At 33.6% G+C, this 22,500-nt stretch overlaps 1 protein-coding gene across 1 annotated transcript in view; it reads left to right on the top strand.

Annotated features, from left to right (window-relative positions):
- Nos (Nitric oxide synthase) overlaps positions 1-22,500 on the top strand; it is a 447,341-nt gene that overhangs the window by 342,180 nt on the left and 82,661 nt on the right. The window contains exon 5 of the mRNA XM_067105755.1: positions 12,062-12,198. Coding sequence (XP_066961856.1) covers positions 12,062-12,198 — 137 coding nt within the window. The remainder of the gene's footprint in view (positions 1-12,061; positions 12,199-22,500) is intronic.

Below are 22,500 nucleotides of genomic sequence, written 5' to 3'. Positions count from 1 at the left end.
GAAAAAAAAAAGCCGATCTGGCCATATTTAGTTTATTTTTCACTCGGCTAAAATAGGCTTTCAGGCCTTAATGATATTGCACCACAATGAGAATGACTTATAGCCTTCAAAGTGGATAGGCACATTAATGTTCTCTTAGAACTATGGCTCTATGGTGGGAGGAAATTACGTCGAAGTTGGATCTCTCTCTCTCTCTCTCTCTCTCTCTCTCTCTCTCTCTCTCTCTCTCTCTCTTTTCTTCTTCTTTTTCTTCTTCTTTTTCTTCTTCAGAAAGAAGAAGAAAAAAGAAAGAGAAAAAAAGATGACGAAGAAGAAGAAGTAAGTTTGTCGAAGTTACGTCCAAGTTGGATCTCTCTCTCTCTCTCTCTCTCTCTCTCTCTCTCTCTCTCTCTCTCTCTCTCTCTTCTCTCTTTCCTTCTTCTTCTTCTTCTTCTTCTTCTTCTTCTTCTTCTTCTTCTTCTTCTTCTTCTTCTTCTTCTTCTTCTTCTTTCATATTAGCGTTATTTTACGAATGAATGTATCACAGATATAAAGACTGCTGCGGTATGGATGAAGACGCATTCTTAGGATACAATTACTCTTACATGGTATTAAGAAGGATCTCAGTAACAAATTATTAAGGCAGAGATGCAGTATTAAATTTAAGCCTGACTTTAATTTAATCTCCGGATCGGTTTTATTTATGGTGCCTCGAACTTCACCTTTGAAAATCAATCTGATCTTTCTCCGCACATCTTGTGTTTTACATTTTATTACGAAGCCCGTCTGTCTCACGGAATTATGGTCAGCCCATTTTATAAGCTGTCATTTGGAATCAGATTCAGTGTCATTATTCAATATTAGCTAATAATGTAATCTTTGATCTGACACAAAATTAATTGAATTTCCGTAACATTACGTGGCATTATTTTCGTTTTTCTAGACTGTCTCAGTTTGAAGAAAGTTATATTTATCTATCATCAGTGTATCTATCTATCAAAGTATTTATTTATCTGTAATTATTAGTCTACCTATCTATCTTTATATATATAGATATATATATATATATATATATATATATATATATATATATATATATATATATATATATGTATATATATATAGCCTACTGTTCCCGTTTTCTTTAACGTTTACCTAGTACGTTAACCGTGTTTCGAACTAATATTCTCCAAGCGCGAAGCTGTTGTGATTTACGATCGTAATTTCGTGGAATTATCACAAAAAAGTCGAGACTTCCATCATTGTTTGAGCAGTCCATCATTACAGAGGTCTTTATTCAGAGGTCGTTAGTTCCCATTTATCAGAATCTGAGAAACTTATGCAAATTTATCATAAGGACGGAAGAGATTGTAGCCCCCAATTTTTTTTACATGTATGTTGGTTGAAGATTATTGCTAATAATGGTACAATTTCAATCTCCTGTTTCAGCACAGGGAAAAATTCACTCGGAAAATAATGTGGATAGAGCTGACATTTTCCTCGGGACAAAAAAAAAGTTTCCTAAAAAGTTTAATACAATTTGGCAACTTTCATTTTTTTTCTTCAAAATTATGAGTAGAGAAGAGAGAGAGGGTGGGAGAGAGAATTCTTTCTAACTTTTGCAGCAGACTTACGAGAGAGAGAGAGAGAGAGAGAGAGAGAGAGAGAGAGAGAGAGAGAGAGAGAGAGAGAGAGAGAGAGAGAGAGAGATTTTTCAGTATTCATAAATGGATTTTCACTTTCCTATTACCATGCTAAGTATAAGTAATAGGGAATTCTTTAATTTTCAGTATTCTAAGATGTGAGAAGGATATTTTGGTAATTCGTGTAGTCTCTTAGTTAATGGTTACGAATCTATTTTAATTTTGATTTTACTACGAGGTAACAATATCACCAGCTCTTCTATGGCGAATATTTGGGGAATATCAATATACAAGTATTTTCAAAGGGAATGAGATTAACTTCTGTTCGTGTATCAGAATAGTCTAATAAATCAGTATTGCTAGTTTTCGTGTAGAAACTTTTGCTTGAAGGTGAAAATTATATTAAATGATTTCAATCAATTTAAGCTTGACACTCCTGCTCGACGAATGGGTAGTAATGATACATTTTGACGTGACTCATCACCATTTAAATCCATCAGGATTTTTGATCCAGTGCATGAGGTAATAAGTTTAACTCGGTGTGGAAATCGTTACCTCCTGTTAAAGACATCAGGTAATCCTGCGATTAAATGTTTGATTTTCACATCTGTACAATGAAGTCACTGAAATAACTTTGGATGTAAATTAGGTTAAATATGAACTCTCAAAAGATGAAAGAAAATATATATATATATATATATATATATATATATATATATATATATATATATATATATATATATATATATATATATATATATATATAAAACATAAACACAGTGAAATGTTGCCGTTAATTAGGACACGCATTAACACCCAGAAGATGAAACACTACATCTACAACATTAACACAATAACACAGTTTATTTATCGCCCCTTTTTTGGGGGGAAATAAATTTCCGGCAGTAGCCCAATAAATTGTGCAGGGGAAAAACGGAGTGGTCGGCGATTTATATGAAATAAAGCTAAATTCTTCGGGGTCCGAATTAGCTTGCATATGATTTGCGTATATTGCATGTCATGTCATCTGGTGCTGCCTCACCCGTTTGATAGTTATTGAAATTGCTGTTGTTCTTTCTTGGTGATAATAACTGTTCGCCCAATGGCGTGGTGATTGATGTTTTTGAAGCGGGTCATTCCCTGAATTAAATATAGAAAAGTAATACGTACATAGATTTGGTTTATATATATCTGAATGTATATATACAATACAATTTATATATATATATGTATATATATATATATTATATGTATTTATATATATATATATACATATATATATACATACGTATATATACATACGTAAAAAAGAAAACATATACATATATTTTTATATAAATGTGTGTAGAAATGTTGAAATAATTACCAGTTTACATTTCATTTGTATTAATTATTGTATGATACTGATATGAGGCTTTTTCATTTTTATAATTCTCTTGTTAGGTGTGTATGTGTGTATATGTATTTATATGTATTTATATAGAACAGAAATTGTTGGCGCAAGCAGGCCACAGCATATATCAGGACAGGGTGACAAGGAGACAGTCAGTCACCTATAGGTGATATTTATTTGCCGACGCGTTTCGTAACACATTGTTATACATCATCAAGGCTAAAAAAGAAAATATACAAATTAAAATACATTTTAACTTTTTTTTCTAGCCTTGATGATGTAACAGTGTGTTACGAAACGCGTCGGCAAATAAATATCACCTATAGATGACTGACTGTCTGCTTGTCACCCTGTCCTGATATATATATATATATATATATATATATATATATATATATATATATATATATATATATATATATATATATATATATATATACACACACACACACACACATATATATATATATATATATATATATATATATATATATATATATATATATATATAAATCTTTTACTTTTTTTTGATTTTTAATTTTCATTGTAATCACTTTTTTTGTTTTATTTTGCCTTTCTCTTGCAGTCTGTGAAAGAAAAATAATCTATTTTATTTTTGTTTCTCTTTTGTTACTGAGGTTTTATTCAGTACATTTTTTTTTTCTTTTAGGTAATATTTTTGTGCTTCTTGTGACTCCTAACCTTTTAGCGATGGTTTTGTGCTTTTTGAATATTTATCATTTTATATAAATTTCAGCTTAGATTTTAAAGAAAACTAGACAGTATACGAAAAAGGTATAGGTGATTCGTATTCTAGAAATGTACTGATAGATTACCAAACATTTTTACGACTTCTTACCAGTGTTTTAAAAACATTTTTAAAATGTGTGCATTTCATTCTCGTTTGGAATCGAAAATAATCTTTAGGTTGAAATTGCTCTTGGAAGAAAAATGAGCCAGTCTTTTCTGAAAGATATTAAAGAGAATGTTTCCGTCCTGTTGTCAGTTTATCCTGTTTTACACTTGTTTTAAATCTCCTTGAGTTCAGCCCCTTAAGAAAGTCAAATATCCAGTTGAAATTTTTGCAGCGCGAATCATATTGCGTTGTTGACAATGGTGTAAAATATCAATATTGTGCGTTTTTCTTTATAAATGACTTCCGTGGGCTTTTTGATATAAAGTATCATTTAAATAGTAGTCTTTGCCCAACGCTGTTAGTATAATGGAATTACATGTGTATATATTATATATATGTGTGTATATACAGTATATATGTACATACGTACATATGTGTATATATATATAATATATATACACACACACACACACACACACACACACATATATATATATATATATATATATATATATATATATATATATATATATTGTGCGTGTGTTTGTGTCTGTGATTTTTTGGTCGTGTTTGCATACAGTGAGGCGACGAGAGAGAGAAAGAGAGAGAGAGAGAGAGAGAGAGAGAGAGAGAGAGAGAGAGAGAGAGAGAGAGAGAGAGGAACTGATATTTCATAAACCCCATATCCCTAACGTCATCTTTTAATGAAACTGCCTAAAAATAAGAACTTTGTTAGCAAAAATGTAATTCCAAGTACTGCTATTCATCAAGTTACGAACAAACAATAATCATTAATTCCCGTCAGGTGTTTTTGCATTAACTGAAGCTCATTTGATTCTTCAATTTTTAGCAGATGATCTGTAGGAGGAACATTCTTGTGATTATAAAGCTAGTATTGGTTTTCATATGTAGATATCTTTTTCTTTTTTCTTTTAATTTTTTGCACAGTCCCTGTTTCATTGATATGACAGAGTTTAGGTTTAATACGTTAGGTGAACTATTTGTTGGTTGCCCTGATTGTTTTCATATCACTAGATTTACAGTGCTTTACTTCATATGTAAGCCGTTTTCTCTACCTATATGCAAACAAATAAACTACAATAATTTGCTTGTATTAAAAAAAGACAACACACACATATATAGATATAGATATAGATATATTCATATATACAGTATATATATATATATATATATATATATATATATATATATATATATATATATATATATATATATATATATATATATATATATATATATATATATTATATACACACATGCGTATTACACGCAACGTGTATCATTAAATAGATTCCCTGTTTGTAACAATGAAATGAAATTAGTCTTAGGCGTGCCGTCGCCCAGCCAGGCCAGCCTCTCTGTCTACTAGCCCTCGTAACTGTAGAACGTAGGCACCTACATCCCACCAAAGTCCGAGCCTCGGGACTGCATGCTACGACTATGATCACAACTTAACCTCCCGACCCTCTCTTGTGTTACCGTGATGTTTCTTGGTTCGGATACAACATATTACACGTATAAGTCTTGGTAAATATATGGCTTATAAACATGAATGGTGTAGACGTATGCATTTATATCGGTTGCAAGTCCGGATAAAAAGATAAAAACTTTATAAAATCACGATATGACTCTAGATATAGAATTAGATCGGTTCCAGACTTAAGGTTCAGTTGAAATATCCATCTACTAATTCACTATGTTGGATAAAATATGACTTGATAGATCTGTTTTGTTTATTTTTATGTTTCCCATCTTCTTCCATCTCTTCATTTTATTCTTCTTCCTTTTCATCTTCGTTATCTTTTCTTAGTAACGATCCTTTTAGTCTCCTTCGTTATTTCCCTGTTCTGATTTTTTTTTTTATCCTTTATTCATTCATTTTTTGGTGGGAGATTTCATCTCGTAGTGGCGAGTCCCTCTCCAATCAGTCCGGGAGGAAAATCCATACAGGCAAATTCCAACGAAGTATTGGAAAAGTGTCAAACTTCGAAATTCATATAAACTTGCAGGTGAATATCAAACAGCCCCCACACCACAATCCGGTTTCCTTCAGACCCAATTCTAGCATTCAGGGGGAGACTTTGTAAAGTTATCTCACGTCTGGGGGTCTTGGTTTTACCTCGCCCGTAAAAGTAAATTGTGTCGGGACAATTTCGCCGAGTATGTCTTCACGTGTAACCGCTTATTTGGAGCCTGTAGAACTATGTGATTCGGGGGTTCCTGTCGTAGCAGGCACAAGTAAATGATTATCCGCCTTACATTCATGAATGCTTCCTAATGAACACCATGCTCTTTGGAAGCTTGAATTACATGTCAGTGGCCCCTGTTGGCTTGCTCACTGTTAATAGGGTTCATCTTCTGAATAATAATAATAATAATAATAATAATAATAATAATAATAATAATAATAATAATAATAATAATAATAATAATAATGTGTGTGTAATAAAAATCCACAATTATATAGTAAATATATTACTATGTTTATTTTACATAGTGATATATTTACTATATAATTGTGGATTTTTATTAAACAGATTGTTTTTTTACGAAATTGTGAATCTCTTAGCAACAACAACAGCAGCAACAATAACAACAACAACAAAAACAACAACAACAACAACAACAATAATAATAATAAATAATAATAATAATAATAATAATAATAATAATAATAATAATAATAATATGGTTGCTCATCACGTTTTCAGAACTTGATTCTCCTGAATAATAATATACATGCTTTTTTTACCTAAGCAGTTTTTATTTGGGGGCAGTATCCATAAAATCAAGTAGTCCTCTCGATCTTGATTGATAGATATAAAGTTTAACAAACCTGAAAGCAACACGTATGACCATCCACTTTTCCCGGGTAGCATTAAGTATGGGCGTTACGTGTCATAACTTGAACTAACCTAACCTAACTTGAACATCCTCACTTATCCTAGGCTCGCAACCCGTTACAGGTACATTGATGTGTAGTGGTCTGTATTTCATGTGGTAGAATCGGCTAATAAAGTTCCACATAATATTAACAGTTGTAAATTTTAAATCTTGATTTACCCCTACATTATATTTTAAAGAATGCGTTATGTAAAGTTATCTCCAAAAAATTGCTATACAGTTGCAATTTCCGGTACACTGACACGTTATGCCTGAACCTTATTTTAGGTTACTTTAGGTTAGACTCTGCATAGACGGTTATAGACATATCAACAAAATGATAAACAAAATGATAGCCATTCGGAAGAGAGTATCCTTCGTGATGAAACAAAAAATTAATGTCGAAAGTACCTGCGTTTGTCATTGGGGATTTAAGTTTACTATTAGCTATTAACAGTTTCAAGTCTTTGGTAGTTTGGTATGCAGGTTGTGATAATGTGTAAATTTTAATATGGTATTCTTTCATAGTTCCCTCAATGAATATTTAGTCTAAAGTTTTTGCGAACGTCAGGTAATTTTAAACTTTAATTGCCCTGTCTCTTATAATTTGTGGACCTTATTCACCATACACTTTATCCCTAATAGACTAACCGCCTCGAAGTGTCTATGGGCAGAAAATGGATTTTTGAGTTTTAGGCACTAGACCATTTTTTTCCTTTAACCTTAACACTTTAATAGGTAAAATGTCCTGTATCAGTCATCGAAAGGAATAAGACAGTTTATATATATATATATAATATATATATATATATATATATATATATATATATATATATATATATATATATATATATATATATATATATATATATATATATATATATATATATATATATATATATTGTATGGTAAATTTTAATTAACATTTATTTGTTTCTTGAAACCAAGTTTTATTTATTTTAAAATTTGTATTATCTTGCATCAATTGTATTTCGATAAATTATTACACGAGGAAAATCCGTTTATTACTCTCATTAACACATTTTTCATTACTGAAGGCTTTTGGAGCAGTAATCTTTTCTTCTGACAAAAAAAAAAATTCGTTTTTCAGAACCATTAATCTTAGCCACTCTTCCTTAATTTCCAAATATGCTTAAAGGCATTGTTGTAATATCTTCATCACTTTCGTATTCTGAATATTTCTCCACCATCACTAGAAATCTTTTCAGAAACGTTATTCTCATTCGTCTTTTTTTATATATATATAATCAAAGAAAAACGTCTCTTTATCCCTAGAGGAACACGTCATTGAAGCGAAAGCATTAATCTTTACATATTCTTAAGACTTCGCAGCTTCCCTTTGTAAGTTTGAGCTACGTTGGCCGAAGGAGAGAGAGAGAGAGAGAGAGAGAGAGAGAGAGAGAGAGAGAGAGAGAGAGAGAGAGAGAGAGAGAGAGATGTGCCTAAATGAGCAGAAAGCAAATAAGGGATATGATCTTTCAGAAGTGAGAATTGTGACCATTATCATGGGAAGCATGGTGAGAGAGAGAGAGAAAAATGTAAGGGTTAAAGGGTGGCTCTTTCTTTTTTGTTTATATATATATATATATACACACACACACATATATATATATATATATATATATATATATATATATATATACATATATATATATATATATATATATATATATATATATATATATATATATATATATATATATATAAATATATATATATATATATATATATATATATATATATATATATATATATATATATATATATATATATAGAGAGAGAGAGAGAGAGAGAGAGAGAGAGAGAGAGAGAGAGAGAGAGAGAGTATCGTACTTTGCAGAGGACATATACATCTATTAAGACAAAGCAATAGTTTTTATCTAGATGAATTCGATATTACGCTGACTATTTCACCTCTTAAAGAATGATAAACGTCAATCCTGCTTATATACTTCCTTTATCAGCGAGGAATAAACGCTAAGTGCCCTATTACGTATTATGCTGTGTAGTGACAAGGGATAAAATGAACAATGCGCCATGAAAGTTTAATGTCGTTTCAGCATGTGACGTAGACAATTATTCTGTGTGTCTGTGTGTGTGTCTCTCTCTCTCTTTGCATCATTAGTGCCCATGCTGTCAAATGCCTTTCTCTGGGTGAATTTCACATAATTTTGCCAATAACATTGGCATGATGGAACCACCCCTCCCACTATCTCTCTCTCTCTCTCTCTCTCTCTCTCTCTCTCTCTCTCTCTCTCTCTCTCTCTCTCTCTGAGTGCGCCAATAGTACTCGTCATCAAATACCTATCCCGGCTGAATTTCAAATAATTAGGCTATAATATCCATCATGATGAAGCCACATCGTCTCTCTCTCTCTCTCTCTCTCTCTCTCTCTCTCTCTCCAAAGCTTCTCATCCTCCTTTCATTAATAACTGCTTAATATCTCCTCTCCTCCCATTTCCAGAATCGTCCCATTAGGTCACAAGTATTGAAACATTTCATCGCCGTGTAATTTGGTCTCAAATTCTTTATTTGTTTGTTTTCATGTGGTATAATTATTGAATGATGAAGGACTATATAAAAAGATATAAGTAGCCTTAGTTTACGATTTTTATAGCTTTAGTATACATACATACATACATACATACATACATATTATTTTGTAACCTTAGTGTGTCTTTGTCTGTTCCGTACATTGTCAACACGTCAGCAACCTCATAATGATTTTACTTTGACGATTTTCAGCTAATTATTTCAAACTTTCTACCCTTACCCCGTGGGAATTATCCCTTTAAATATGCTTTTCCCTGTTCTTGCCACCTTTTTATGGAGGACATTATCATAACTATCACTCTCCCACGCCATCATGTTTCTTGCTAGCCTTTTCTCGTCCGGTGGGAGGAGGAGGAGGAGGAGGAGGAGGAGGAGGAGGATAATTTCCTCTCAGATCCACGCTAAGACAACCAGACTCTTTTCTCAGTCTCTTGCTTGTCTGCCTTCACCGTTCATTTGAACTTCTGGGAATATGTTTGGAACCGTTTATACATTTCCATGAATGGATAAAATAGAATAAAAGTGTCATGTGTTGCGTTTTTTGAAAGACTGGGTAAGCCAACAAAGGTAGGGCGGATTGATCGACTGATCTTAACTGAATACTGGCGATCTAGGAGATTAAAGAGATCGGACATCTGATAGTGGTCAGTTTACCGACTACCTTATACACAGAAGACACGGTGCGCGTGTGCTAGTTTACCTTTACTTCCTCTTCTTCTTCTTCGAAATCTCACGACAGACTTGACGTCCCTTGAAATGAGAACAAGAGATTTCCGAGTAAATTTGTCGTTTCGTCTGCCCCGCAGCGACAACTGAAGTGAGCTATTTATAGACGTCTCGTAAGTGTTAGGAGATTAGATCTCTCTATTGATTTTCTTTTTCCCCTTTTGCGATCAGAGATATTCGGCGCTCTGGTTTAAAAATAGTTCGGGATGGAAGAGCTGGAATAGAGGAAAGGCAGTGGGAATCGTAGAAAGCCGATAAGAAATGTCCTCTCTGAAGTAGTGTGGCTGCATTGAAGGAGGTGATTGTGAAATAGATTCGCAAGAATTGCATAGATCCTCTTGGAATAAAATGGCAGAAATAACAGGAAACGTCTTGAATAGAGAGATGTATTTCAATGAATTTTTATTTTTTCATGATATGAAAAATGGAAGACAGGATCGCAGCCAGGAAAATATCACAGGGTAAGCGGTGCAGATTATCGAAGCAAAATGAACCGGAGAAATGTGTCACTGCAGGTGTCATTTGTAATTGTTTATAATTATTATAAGATTATAAATTTATAAAAATTTATAATCATTATAAGATACTATGCTGATAAGACCCATGTTGCTCAAATCAGTCAGCTAATAGTCAAATAGTCCAACGGAAGAAAAATAAATTCCTTTACTTCACGGTACCATTGTATTACTATGAAGAGGATTCAGTTTCACAAGCCGAGTTTACCATAATCACCATGGCCACAACAAGAAAATAATATGCAAAAGATGCGTGTGTTGAAATGAATGGTTGTGTGTATTGAGGTCCAATAACAAAATGAGCTCGTTAATTCCTTCATTCTCAAGCTCAGGGATTTTAAACTTTAAAAATTCTCTCGTATTTGCCCTTTGTATTCTCACTTTCTTCTCAAAATGTGTACAATAGTTAACTTTGTGTCCAGAACGCACTCTCTCTCTCTCTCTCTCTCTCTCTCTCTCTCTCTCTCTCTCTCATTGCAGACATATGTCTGTCGTTCTGTCCTTATGTTCTGTCTGTCTGGGTGTCTGTATGTACATATTCAAAAATATTAAAGTTCAGTTTTTATTCGATTTTGCTGAAAGATCCAAGTTTTCTCATTTTACATTGTTATGTATCTATTCTCCTTTGTGCCAATGTCTTTGATTTTATAAAAAATAATGAACAAAATTTTATATTTCTTTTATAACCTGTTAATAACTAAAATGATCTCTTGTACAAATGTTCCTCTGATAAATAAGCTCAGTGTAAAATGACGCATTTAACCCCGTCTCTGTAGTTTTCAAACCAATGATTAAATGAAAAGGATGAATAAAAATGATTGTAGTATATTCCATTACAACCCTTCCCTTTCGAATGTATTGGCGACAGTGGAGTTCATGATAGTATTTTGAATTTCATTCTGCTTTGGCAGCCAACAATATTCGTGTTGAAAATACATTACCCAGATATATCGCCTGTTTTTTGTCAATAAGTTTCGCGTAGTGCGAGGAACATTCAATGAATTTGCAGTAACTCAGGCGCTACCGTCATGACCAAGGTTTTCATTAAATAAAGGAGTGATATTTATACAAAAGTCCTGGTGTCGTTTTTTATGATGAATTGACATTAAAAATGTCTTTAAGTGTAAATATTTTTCGTTTAAGCGTATATATATATATATATATATATATATATATATATATATATATATATATATATATATATATATATATATATATATATATGCATAAGTTTGCGCAAATACAGTATATATGTAGATATATTGATAGATATATATCTATGTATATATGTGAAAGCAACCGTTTCTCTCTCTCTCTCTCTCTCTCTCTCTCTCTCTCTCTCTCTCTCTCTCTCTCTCTCTCTCTCTCTCTCCATCCTCCGTTTACTTTTTGTCCAATTATCTTCACTTTCCCCAAATAAAATCCCAGCTGCTCACTGATGTATTTTCCCCCTTTGTTTGTGCATCTACAGGAGGGTCTCTGTACTCGCTACGCCTGTAATGGATCCCTCATGCTGCCTCGGAAGCGTGGGACCGATCCCAGGTCCCAGGATGAAGTCCTCAAGTTGGCGAAGGACTTCATCGACGAGTATTACCAGTCCATCAAGAGGTGAGTGTTTTGGAAGTCAGTGTGTGGATTCGTTTTGTACGTTCTGAGAGAGTTTTTATTTTTTGGGGAAAAAGGTTTTTCTTGCAGGTCTAAGAGTATTTTTTTTTTAAATTCAGAAGCCAAGTGACGGCCAACCAAGTGTCCGTATCTAGTCCAGGCTAGGAAAAAAGAAAAAAAAAGCGTGAAAGAAGAACGGTGATTATTTTTTAATGTAACGTTGGACATTAGTTTTTCTTGTTAGGAATTTTATTAAATGGAGACAGTTAGACTGGGCAACTAAGGAACGATGGATCGAGTCAATTCTACTTCTGCCAAAACGGTTTGAAAATAAACTAAAATAAGACTCAGTTTATATTTGATCAATATATAGATAGAATAAATCTGTGCTGGTAAGTCTTCTGAATGTGTGAATAATGTGTAAAAAATCTAGGTTTATATATAGATAGCAATCTGACATTTAATGGTCATATAGAATCTATATGTAAGAAAGCAAATAGCATTTTAGTGTTTTTGAACAGACAAATCTTTTGACTTTGACTCAAGAAAAATGGTCGTTGAATCGGTTTAATTTTCATATTGTGCTGTGTTATGGGGAGGAGGACATACAACTCTAATACAGAAGGTACAAAGAATTCAGAATGTTTTGCTGCTAAAATTGCTGTGGGAGGTGGAAAAAGTCTGACCGTGGTTGTTCCATTCATAAAGGTTAAAGAGCAAGATCATTGTCTTTTAATCAATTATAGAGATAGAGACAGTAGGAGAAAACACTGTAAGAATAACAAGGCAAACAGATAACTTGGTGGTTAAACGTACTCTCTAAATTAGCTGAGCGAGCCTTATCAGTGAGGGGGCCTGTTTTGTGGAATACACTTCCTTCAGATGTAAAAGAAAGCTAAATTCTTTTAAAAGAAAATTGAAAGGCTATTTTCTTGACGTTGTTGATGATTGTTGGCATTGTGTTTTGGATCAGATGTTTTGTTTTATGTAAAATATTGTTAATAGATAACATATATATTCTATGTATATATTACTTTCATCAGTATATAATTTAAACAAACATTTTATGTATATTTTATATTGTAAGAATACCCACTGTAAATTTGTGGAATAAAGGTATTAATTATTATTATTATTATTATTATTATTATTATTATCGCAAATACAGTAAATTGTGCGGAAGTAGGAATAATGAATATTAGAAAATAGTTAAGGTTTAATTCCGGATTAAACGATCTCTTGGAAGAGAGGTTGTTGGTTATTCAAGATCATTGTCTTTCAATAAATATTTATATATATATATATATATATATATATATATATATATATATATATATATATATATATATATATACTGTATATATATATATATATATATATATATATATATATATATATATACAGTATATATATACATATATATTTATGCATATACATATATATATGTGCATTATATATATATATATATACATATATATATATATATATATATATATATATATATATATATATGTATGTGTGTTTATATGTGTGTTTATATATATAAAGTTAACTACTGAATACAAAGCAGAACTATTAATCTTTTGTTCTTCATTTATGTCAGAATTTTTCCACTAACGAATCTTATCCCAGCATGTAACAGTCCTCCTTTAAGGGCTGGTCAAAGAGACCAATGGAATATGCAGGTTACTGGAAATGACAGGTTATATATTGCCTCCTTGAGATATCAGGAATGCCATGATATAATGCCTCAGTCATGAGATATTCCTGCTTATGTTTGGTACATCGTGCTCTTAAGGATAGACATGGTTTGTATGTATGCAAATGTATACAGGTATTACTCGTGAGTAAATGTAGGTTGTCTTTAAAATATTTTGAACTCGACTCACTGACTGGGTATAAATAGAAGGGCGCCAGTTGCTTGTCAGAGGTGTTTATTATCTTTATATTATGTATTATTCTCTTATTTTCTTTTATTTTTATATACGTTTACATTCATTTATGTTAAATTTGCTCTGCAATTCAGTGGTCCCTCAGAATAGATATACACGGGTTTCTGCCCTGTTTGATAAAAAAAAGTTAAGTATACCTTAGTTTAACCAGACCACTGAGCTGATTAACAGCTCTCCTAGGGCTGGCCCGAAGGATTAGATTAATTGTACGTGGCTAAGAACCAATTGGTTACCTAGCAACGGGACCTACAGCTTATTGTGGAATCCGAACCACATTATAGCGAGAAATGAATTTTTATCACCAGAAATAAATTCCTCTTATTCTTCATTGGTCGGTCGGCGATTCGAACTCGCGGCCAGCAGAGCCCTGTTTGATAAATAATGAGGTAGTACAGTAGCAGATACGTAACGTTCTGTAGATGCTTAATTGAAAATACATTCACCTATATATGAAATTCTTGCAAATATACACATTTTGAGAAATAAATTTTAATAAATTACACAAAATTTGAGAAATAAATTATTATAACTGTCAGATTCATACGACGAGTTGACAAGTGTACCTGGGGATCGCGGACCTTCCATAATTCCTAACTGGGCCTCTGTAAAATCGAACCGGAAGGTGGAAAGAAGAAGAAAGGTAGGGGGGAGTGAGGCAGTGTGTCTTCACTGAGGAATAACGACCTGATGAAGAGAGAGGTTCCTCTAAAGGGCGTAAAGGGTCCTTCATCCCTACAGTCCTTTTGCGGCCTTCGCTGGGAGTGGCCCTTATATTCTTTGGGAGGAGGGAGGATCTCTCTCTCTCTCTCTCTCTCTCTCTCTCTCTCTCTCTATTTACCTGCATATCATTTTGATTTCTCTTACCGTTTCCTTTGTTATATCTTTCTCATCTCATCCCAGCATTGCAGGATCTCTCTCTCTCTCTCTCTCTCTCTCCTAGCTGGTAAATAATTTTGAGACCTCTTACCGTTTCCTTTGTTATATATTTCTCAGCTCATCTCAGCATAGGATGATCTCTCTCTCTCTCTCTCTCTCTCTCTCTCTCTCTCTCTCTCTCTCTCTCTCTCTCTCTCTCTCCTTACTTATCATTTTGATACCTTTCGCCGTTTCCTTTTGTTAGATCTTCCTCACCTCCTCCCAGCATGGCAGGATCTCTCTCTCTCTCTCTCTCTCTCTCTCTCTCTCTCTCTCTGCTCACATATAATTTTGATTCCTCTTCCCGTGTCCTTTGTTATATCTTTCCCATCTCATCCCAGCATGGGAGGATCTCTCTCTCTCTCTCTCTCTCTCTCTCTCTCTGCATCAACGCCAGTCTTTCTTATCTATTACATCTCTGTTTCACCTTTTCCCGTGTGTCTGCGGTGATACTTCATACCTCTCAGGAAGGTAAAGACGAGTTGCGTTCATTTCGACAACAATGGAGGTGGGGATGATTATACTCTTTGGATGACAGTTCTTTCATTTTTAAGATTTTTATCACCCCGGAAGCATTTCCATTTCGTTAGTGCGTCACTTCAACGTTTTACAGTTAAAACTCTCTCTCTCTCTCTCTCTCTCTCTCTCTCTCTCTCTCTCTCTCTCTCTCTCTCTCTCTCTCTCTCTCTCTGCTTGCATATTATTTTGATTTCTCTCACCATTTGCTTTGTTATATCTTTCTCATCTCATCCCAGCATTGCGGGATCTCTCTCTCTCTCTCTCTCTCTCTCTCTCTCTCTCTCTCTCTCTCTCTCTCTCTCTCTCTCTCTCTCTCTCTCTTTCTCTCTCAAGGCGTGTAAATGCGACTAGTCAATGAAAAAATCGCTCGCAGTAGACATTTCGAAGATTAGGTGAAAGTGTCATTGGGGACTTCAGTGCTTATGCGCTAGTTCTTCAGAAACGTATGAAAAAATAACTTTTTCATTAAATCAGTCTAAAATATTGTTGTTTGGTTAGTTGTAATGCCATTATATATATATATATATATATATATATATATATATATATATATATATATATATATATATATATACATATATTTATATATATAAATATATTATATATATATATATATATATATATATATATATATATATATATATATATATATATATATATATATATATGTGTGTGTGTGTGTGTATGTGTGTGTGTGTGTGTGTATGTGTGTGAGAGAGAGAATTTTTGTCACATCACCGTGGTATCTTTTCATATTCGAAAACAGCAAGCTACAAATGACTTTTAATATCCAATTCGCTCTACCTCGGAAATAACACCGCAGGGGAATTATAATCGATAAGTGATTCGTCACCTGGGAGATTCGAACTACGAACAGTGAGAACCTCCGATTTCCGTGACGGGTATGTATGTATGTATGTATATATAGTGTGTGTATATCTATCTATCTATCTATCTATATATATATATATATATATATATATATATATATATATATATATATATATATATGTGTGTGTGTGTGTGTGTGTGTGTGTGTGTGTGTGTGTATGATTTTCTGTTAAAACAGAACTCCTTCTAATAAAGGTAGCCCATAAAAACGCCAAATTGGTAGATTTTACATTATGTTTGAGAGACAACTGTCTCCCTCAACGGGCAGATTGTCTCCGAAATATAACGCTGTAAAATCTACCCTTGTGGTCTGTTTTGGGCTACCTTTATTAGATGATATTTATATATCTATGTATATATATATATATATATATATATATATATATATATATATATATATATATATATATATATGTGTGTGTGTGTGTGTGTGTGTGTGTGTATATATGTGTGTGTGTGTGTGTGTGTGTATGTGTGTGTGTCCGTGAGTGAGTGTGCGTGATATACTTATATCCTGTATTTAAAGAAAAGAAAAAAGTAATTTTCTGCGTCAGAAGGACTGCCACTTTTCAGCTGAAAGAGAATTTTGATTAATGGTCCCAGGGGGACTCAGATGAGTTCGAAGAGAACTCTCCATTTTCCGCCACTCTTGTAATGCTGATTGATGCTGGAAGAATGGCACTCTGCTCAGTTGCCTTTTATTTACAATAAAAGGAACGCTCTAATGTACAGGCCAGTTCATTGTTTTGATGTAGAATGTCAAAGGCCTCTGAAGGGCGAAATCAAACAGCCGGGATGCTGTTTTTGCAATGGTGGCAGATCGTGCGTTGTTGTTCCGTGTTTGTGTTTTCGTTCGCGGTCGAATCGGTGGATCTTTCTAGTCGATAACTTGTAAGGTCTCATTGCTTTCTGTTTGCCTGTCTTTTTATTTTTCTTGCTGGTGATCCCTGTTTGTTGCTGTCATTATCTGACCAGTTTTACTGTCTCCTATTCATAACTCAAGTTGTCGTGTACCTTTTATGATATAAATCTATCGATCTGTCGATGTTGCTTACCATTCTGATCCGTCAGTCTAATATATATACCGTAGAAGCATTTCCATGCATTCAAGGAGGACCTTCTCCCAGTCCTATATTAACGAAAGTTTCTTTTGAAAGAGTTAGGAGGATGTAAACTTAAGTTCCATACACCTGATAAAAAAGAAAATGTTTTTAGGCAGGTGATCCGCGAAAGTAGGTCGGGTCTTCAATATTCAGCACTATTCTTCCGATCAGTCCTCTTTGCATCTTAATGCGCGCCTGTGTATGTGTGTGAGCTGCTTCAGTTTTTCGTGGGTTTGTTTAGCAAAGGGGGAACATCTGTCATATCCAGTTTGGAGGAGAAATGTACTTGTCACTCTTGTAGGATATTTTTTACATCAGTTTTGGGGGAAGAATTTACCAGCTGATTATCGCGTTACGTCTTTTTCGTTTGCTTATGGGAAATGATGCGTCAGTTTGCCAATATAGAATATCTTCTATTCTCTTTAGAGAAAGAATTTATCATAGTAAGACGTCATAATGCGACTGTCAATAGGAAGAATTTGTCAGTTTACCATTGCAGGAGGTGTTCTTCCATTTATGTCGGGAAGGAATACGGTCAGTGAACCATTAGATCTTTATGGGGAAGAACATATAATTCACCAGCTTAGGAAGTCTTCTACTACGTCTGTCTACTGAAAGGAGTATCAGGGGAAGATTGTATCTGTTTAACATCATAGGGCGTCATATAAATCTTAAGGAAAAGAATTTTTTCACTATGTTTCAGTATGGCACGATGTGTTCCATGTCTTTTTGCGGAAGATCATGTCTGTTTAGTTTTGCGGTGCATTATTTACGCCCGTTATTTACACCGTTAGAATTGAAAGGAGTCTTTTCGATGCATTTGGAAAAACTTTAGCCTCTTTGTCAGGGGATCTTGAGTAACGGAGTCATCTGTCTTTGCATTATGAAATAAATCTTCTCACTTACCAACTGTTTAAGAAGGACTGTTTTACGCCTCTCAGATTTGGGAAACAGGGGAAGACAGGGTCGTTGTTTGTACAGAAGGAATAATATCTTTTTTTTTTTAATCCGTCGGTTCGGTTTAGTACGGGAGGGTCATGTAAGCAGAGCTCAAAAAACTGAGTAACTTCGTAAACCAATATGTTTTCTAACATACGCACACACACACTCATATATATATATATATATATATATATATATATATATATATATATATATATATATATATATATATATATATATATGTATATGTATATATACAGTATATATGTATATATATATATATAAATGTGCATGTGTGTATTAACCAATGATTGTTTGTAAAATGGAGCCCTGTTTTTATATAAAGTCTGCTGTATTTTGCGCACGATTATTAGAGAATCGTGAATTTAACCTGCATTTATTGGAAGGTGAAATTTACCATCGTTACCCAAGCATCTACTTTGGCGCTAAATGAGACCCATTCAGCGGAGGGTGACACTTCCAGGAACAACCGCCTTATTCGAGACTCATGATCGGGGCTCTCCAGAATTTTATGACCCCCTTTCCCCATAGTAAGAGGACAAGAGGACCCAGTCATAAAGTCTTGGTAATTCACCTCGCTTTTATGGCGGGGGATCAGGTGTAAGGCAAGAACATCCTCATGCTCATATGTAAGTAGATAGGTAGATATTATATTTGCCATTAGGTAAGTAGCTAGATAGACAGTTTCTCTGCTGTTACACTTTTGTTTTTTATTTGTTAATTTGTTGATTTATCTGTTTTTCTAATAACTGATCTCCTCTTTCTGTTTTTCCCGTTACCTTCTGTTACTTCTTTCGAATGAACACCGTATTCTTTGGAAGCTTGAATTTCAAGTCAGTGGCCCCCTTGGGCTTGTTCCATATGAATGGGTTACATCTTCTGAATAATAATAATAATAATAATAATAATAATAATAATAATAATAATAATAATAATAATAATAATAGATAGATAGATAGATAGATAGATAGAGGAAGAGTGAGATGAACGTTATTGAAAGCATGTATTGGTGCTATTTTTTTTTTTGTATTGGATATGGACCCATAATTCAAAATTAATGTACGATAAAAATAATACAATAGTTGATTAGATTCATTTATATCTGGAAATTATACAATGCCCTGTTGCAGAAAACAATTTGCGGTAGGCGTTTGTATGGTCATACTTTCGTTTTTTTTTTTTTTCTACGTAGGCCATGTCTGAAACCGTTACTGATTTTGGTCCGCATTAAGATGGATTATACAAACACGGGCCCTTGCCCCAAGAAAACCGGTACGTGTATTAATGCGTGAAAAGGAGTAATAGTCCTGGTGTTGACCTTCGGAGGCAACAACCTGCAGTCAAGGATTTTGGAGACTACGAACTGAGAAATTCCTTTATTCGAATCAGTGTTGGATCTCTCTCTCTCTCTCTCTCTCTCTCTCTCTCTCTCCTGTCGGTGACAGCAGTGATTTTGAACTGGAATACATATGAATACATATATATATTTTAAAACTTTTGTGGAAATATACAGACGAAAGTTGTCGAAACTTACTCAGCACACCATAGGGTCTGCGGTCTCTCATATATTGACGTTTAGGTCACTTTGGGTACAAGTTTTTTCAAAATTTTTTTTTATCTTTTGTTGCTCTTTTTTTTTAGGGTAGCTTTTTGATGTTCTCTCATTGGCCTAAAGTGAACTTACAATTTTACTCCCCTAGTTTTACTATGTTTAAGCAGTAGTAGTTTTAATGTTACTTTAACTGTCAGACCAACCTCCTGCCTTAGTTGAAGTATATTGAAACGATCAGAAAATGAATATATAGGTCGTTTTGTTGATTATAATATATTTATATATATATATATATATATATATATATATATATATATATATATATATATATATATATATAAAACACTATTTAAACGTTTTATGGGCCTTCTTATTTTCATATTACACTGTAGTATTACAGGAAAAGACATTCATATATATATATATATATGTATATGCATTATACATCTATATATGTATGGATGTTGGTGTGTATGTGTATACATGTTTTGGGTTTGTGTGTGGGTTGGTGTGTGTGTTTGAGCGTTTATGTTAGTTTGAGATTTGAGACCGTCATCACAATGACTTGCCTTATATGAAAATGGGAAAACACTAGAAATCTGAAATTTATGTAAAAGCTTACCTAAATAGTAATTTATTTCCAGTATGTATTTTCATTTTGCTGAATTTGCAAACTTCAACTAGTGATTAAACATCCGTGTCATATAAAGCATAATTTATGGTTTTTTCATTCATTCATTTAGTTAGTCAGGCGGTTAATTATTTTATGAGTACTCACAGCTGCTGTTCTGTAATACAGAGTCCAACACGCTACCAACTCTCCCAACGCTGTTCCCAATAATGGCAGATAACGCCACAAGGTCACCGGCTGACCTTTCCATCAACAGCCTTCATTGAAATGCTGCGCTTCATTTCGCATTGGGTCACCGGACACCCTTCCCACCCTCTTTTATTAACGGCTAATGACACGCCTGAAATAATATGCACCCTGTTGACGCCCCTTCTTTTGATATTAGCCATTTTGACGTCTAGTTTGACGTTCCCTTATTCTTTTTTGACGTCATCAGCTTTGTGACGGACGCCACCTTGTCCAGCTCATCACTATTGAGTTTTGCAAATTGCTCTGTTTATGGTTCGGGCGTTGCGTTAGTTTCGGCATCAAAGCAGCGCATTCAAATAATCATCTCTTTCCATGAAAAGTACAACATTTAATAATGATAGGGGATTGTGGGTGGGGGCGGGGCGGGATTGGGCTTCTGATGAAAAAAATAATGGGAGCTGCATTGTTAAGCGGGTTTGTCCGTAATTTAAAATAATTTTAAATAATTCCTCTATTATGGTTATTGTGCCGCTTTATCTTATGTTTTGCTTTTATCGTTAGTGTATGTTATTCATTTTTGTTATTGCGTCATCTTTTAATGTTGTCCCTTTACCATCAATATGTTATTCATGCTCATTGTTATATGTACAGTATGTATATATGTATATATAAATAGTATGTATAAGTTTTATTGCAGCCAATGACATTCTCATTCTCTCTTCGTCAAGCAATGCTATTCCATTCCAACCTTGCATTGCATTTAATGCATGACCACTCAATACCTGTTTATTGCAAGGACATTAGTCTGTTCATATTCCATGAGCGAGATACTACTTATCGCTCTGATTTTCTTTCTGATGCTTCTTCTTCTTCACCTTCTTCTGCTGCTTCTTTGTCTTCTTCTTCTTCTTCTTCTTCTTCTTCTTCTTCTTCTTCTCAGTGACGTCACCTGGAGGGAACGGGTCATCGATTTGGATAAGCCCTCGTATTAGGAGTCTCGGGAGAACCGTCCAAACTCCGCGAGTGTTTCTGATCGAAGAAGCTTTTCCGATCTATGGAGAGCTAATACTCTCTTTATTGTTCAGATATGGCTGGAATTTGCTCGTTTTGGTGCTCTTCAGCGATTTTCTTATTTATTATTGTTTATCGTGAAGAAACATTCATGTGGAGAGAGTATAATAAACACGAATTTGTTCAGCAAACTGCCAGAGATAGAATATGCTGAGAGATGGAGAAAGGTAACTTAGCAAAAAGAAGTAGATTCATTTTCAGATATTAGATAAGTGGATGAAGATTTATAAGGAGAGGATTCGTTTGCAGATATCAATGAATAGGTTAATAAAGAATAAACTATTTAATATTAGCATTTATACGCGTAATTTTTGAAAACAGAAGGTTGCTAAGCTCAGTAATGTAACATTATGGCCTCTCTTAAATTTGTAGGTCAAATAAGTGTTTTAACATCATCTACAGACATGGCAGTCAAAGCATTACTTTTTAGAAATATGTATGTATGTATGAATGTATTTATGTATGTATGTATGTAAATTTACTTTTCGCTTAAATCAAGTTTTGCTTAGATTTATTTGT

The sequence above is a fragment of the Macrobrachium rosenbergii genome, chromosome 6, assembly GCF_040412425.1.
Source record: "Macrobrachium rosenbergii isolate ZJJX-2024 chromosome 6, ASM4041242v1, whole genome shotgun sequence".
NCBI classification, from domain to species: domain Eukaryota; kingdom Metazoa; phylum Arthropoda; class Malacostraca; order Decapoda; family Palaemonidae; genus Macrobrachium; species Macrobrachium rosenbergii.
The sequence above is the reverse complement of the archived record's forward strand: the minus strand, read 5'-3'. Positions and strand labels throughout refer to the sequence as shown.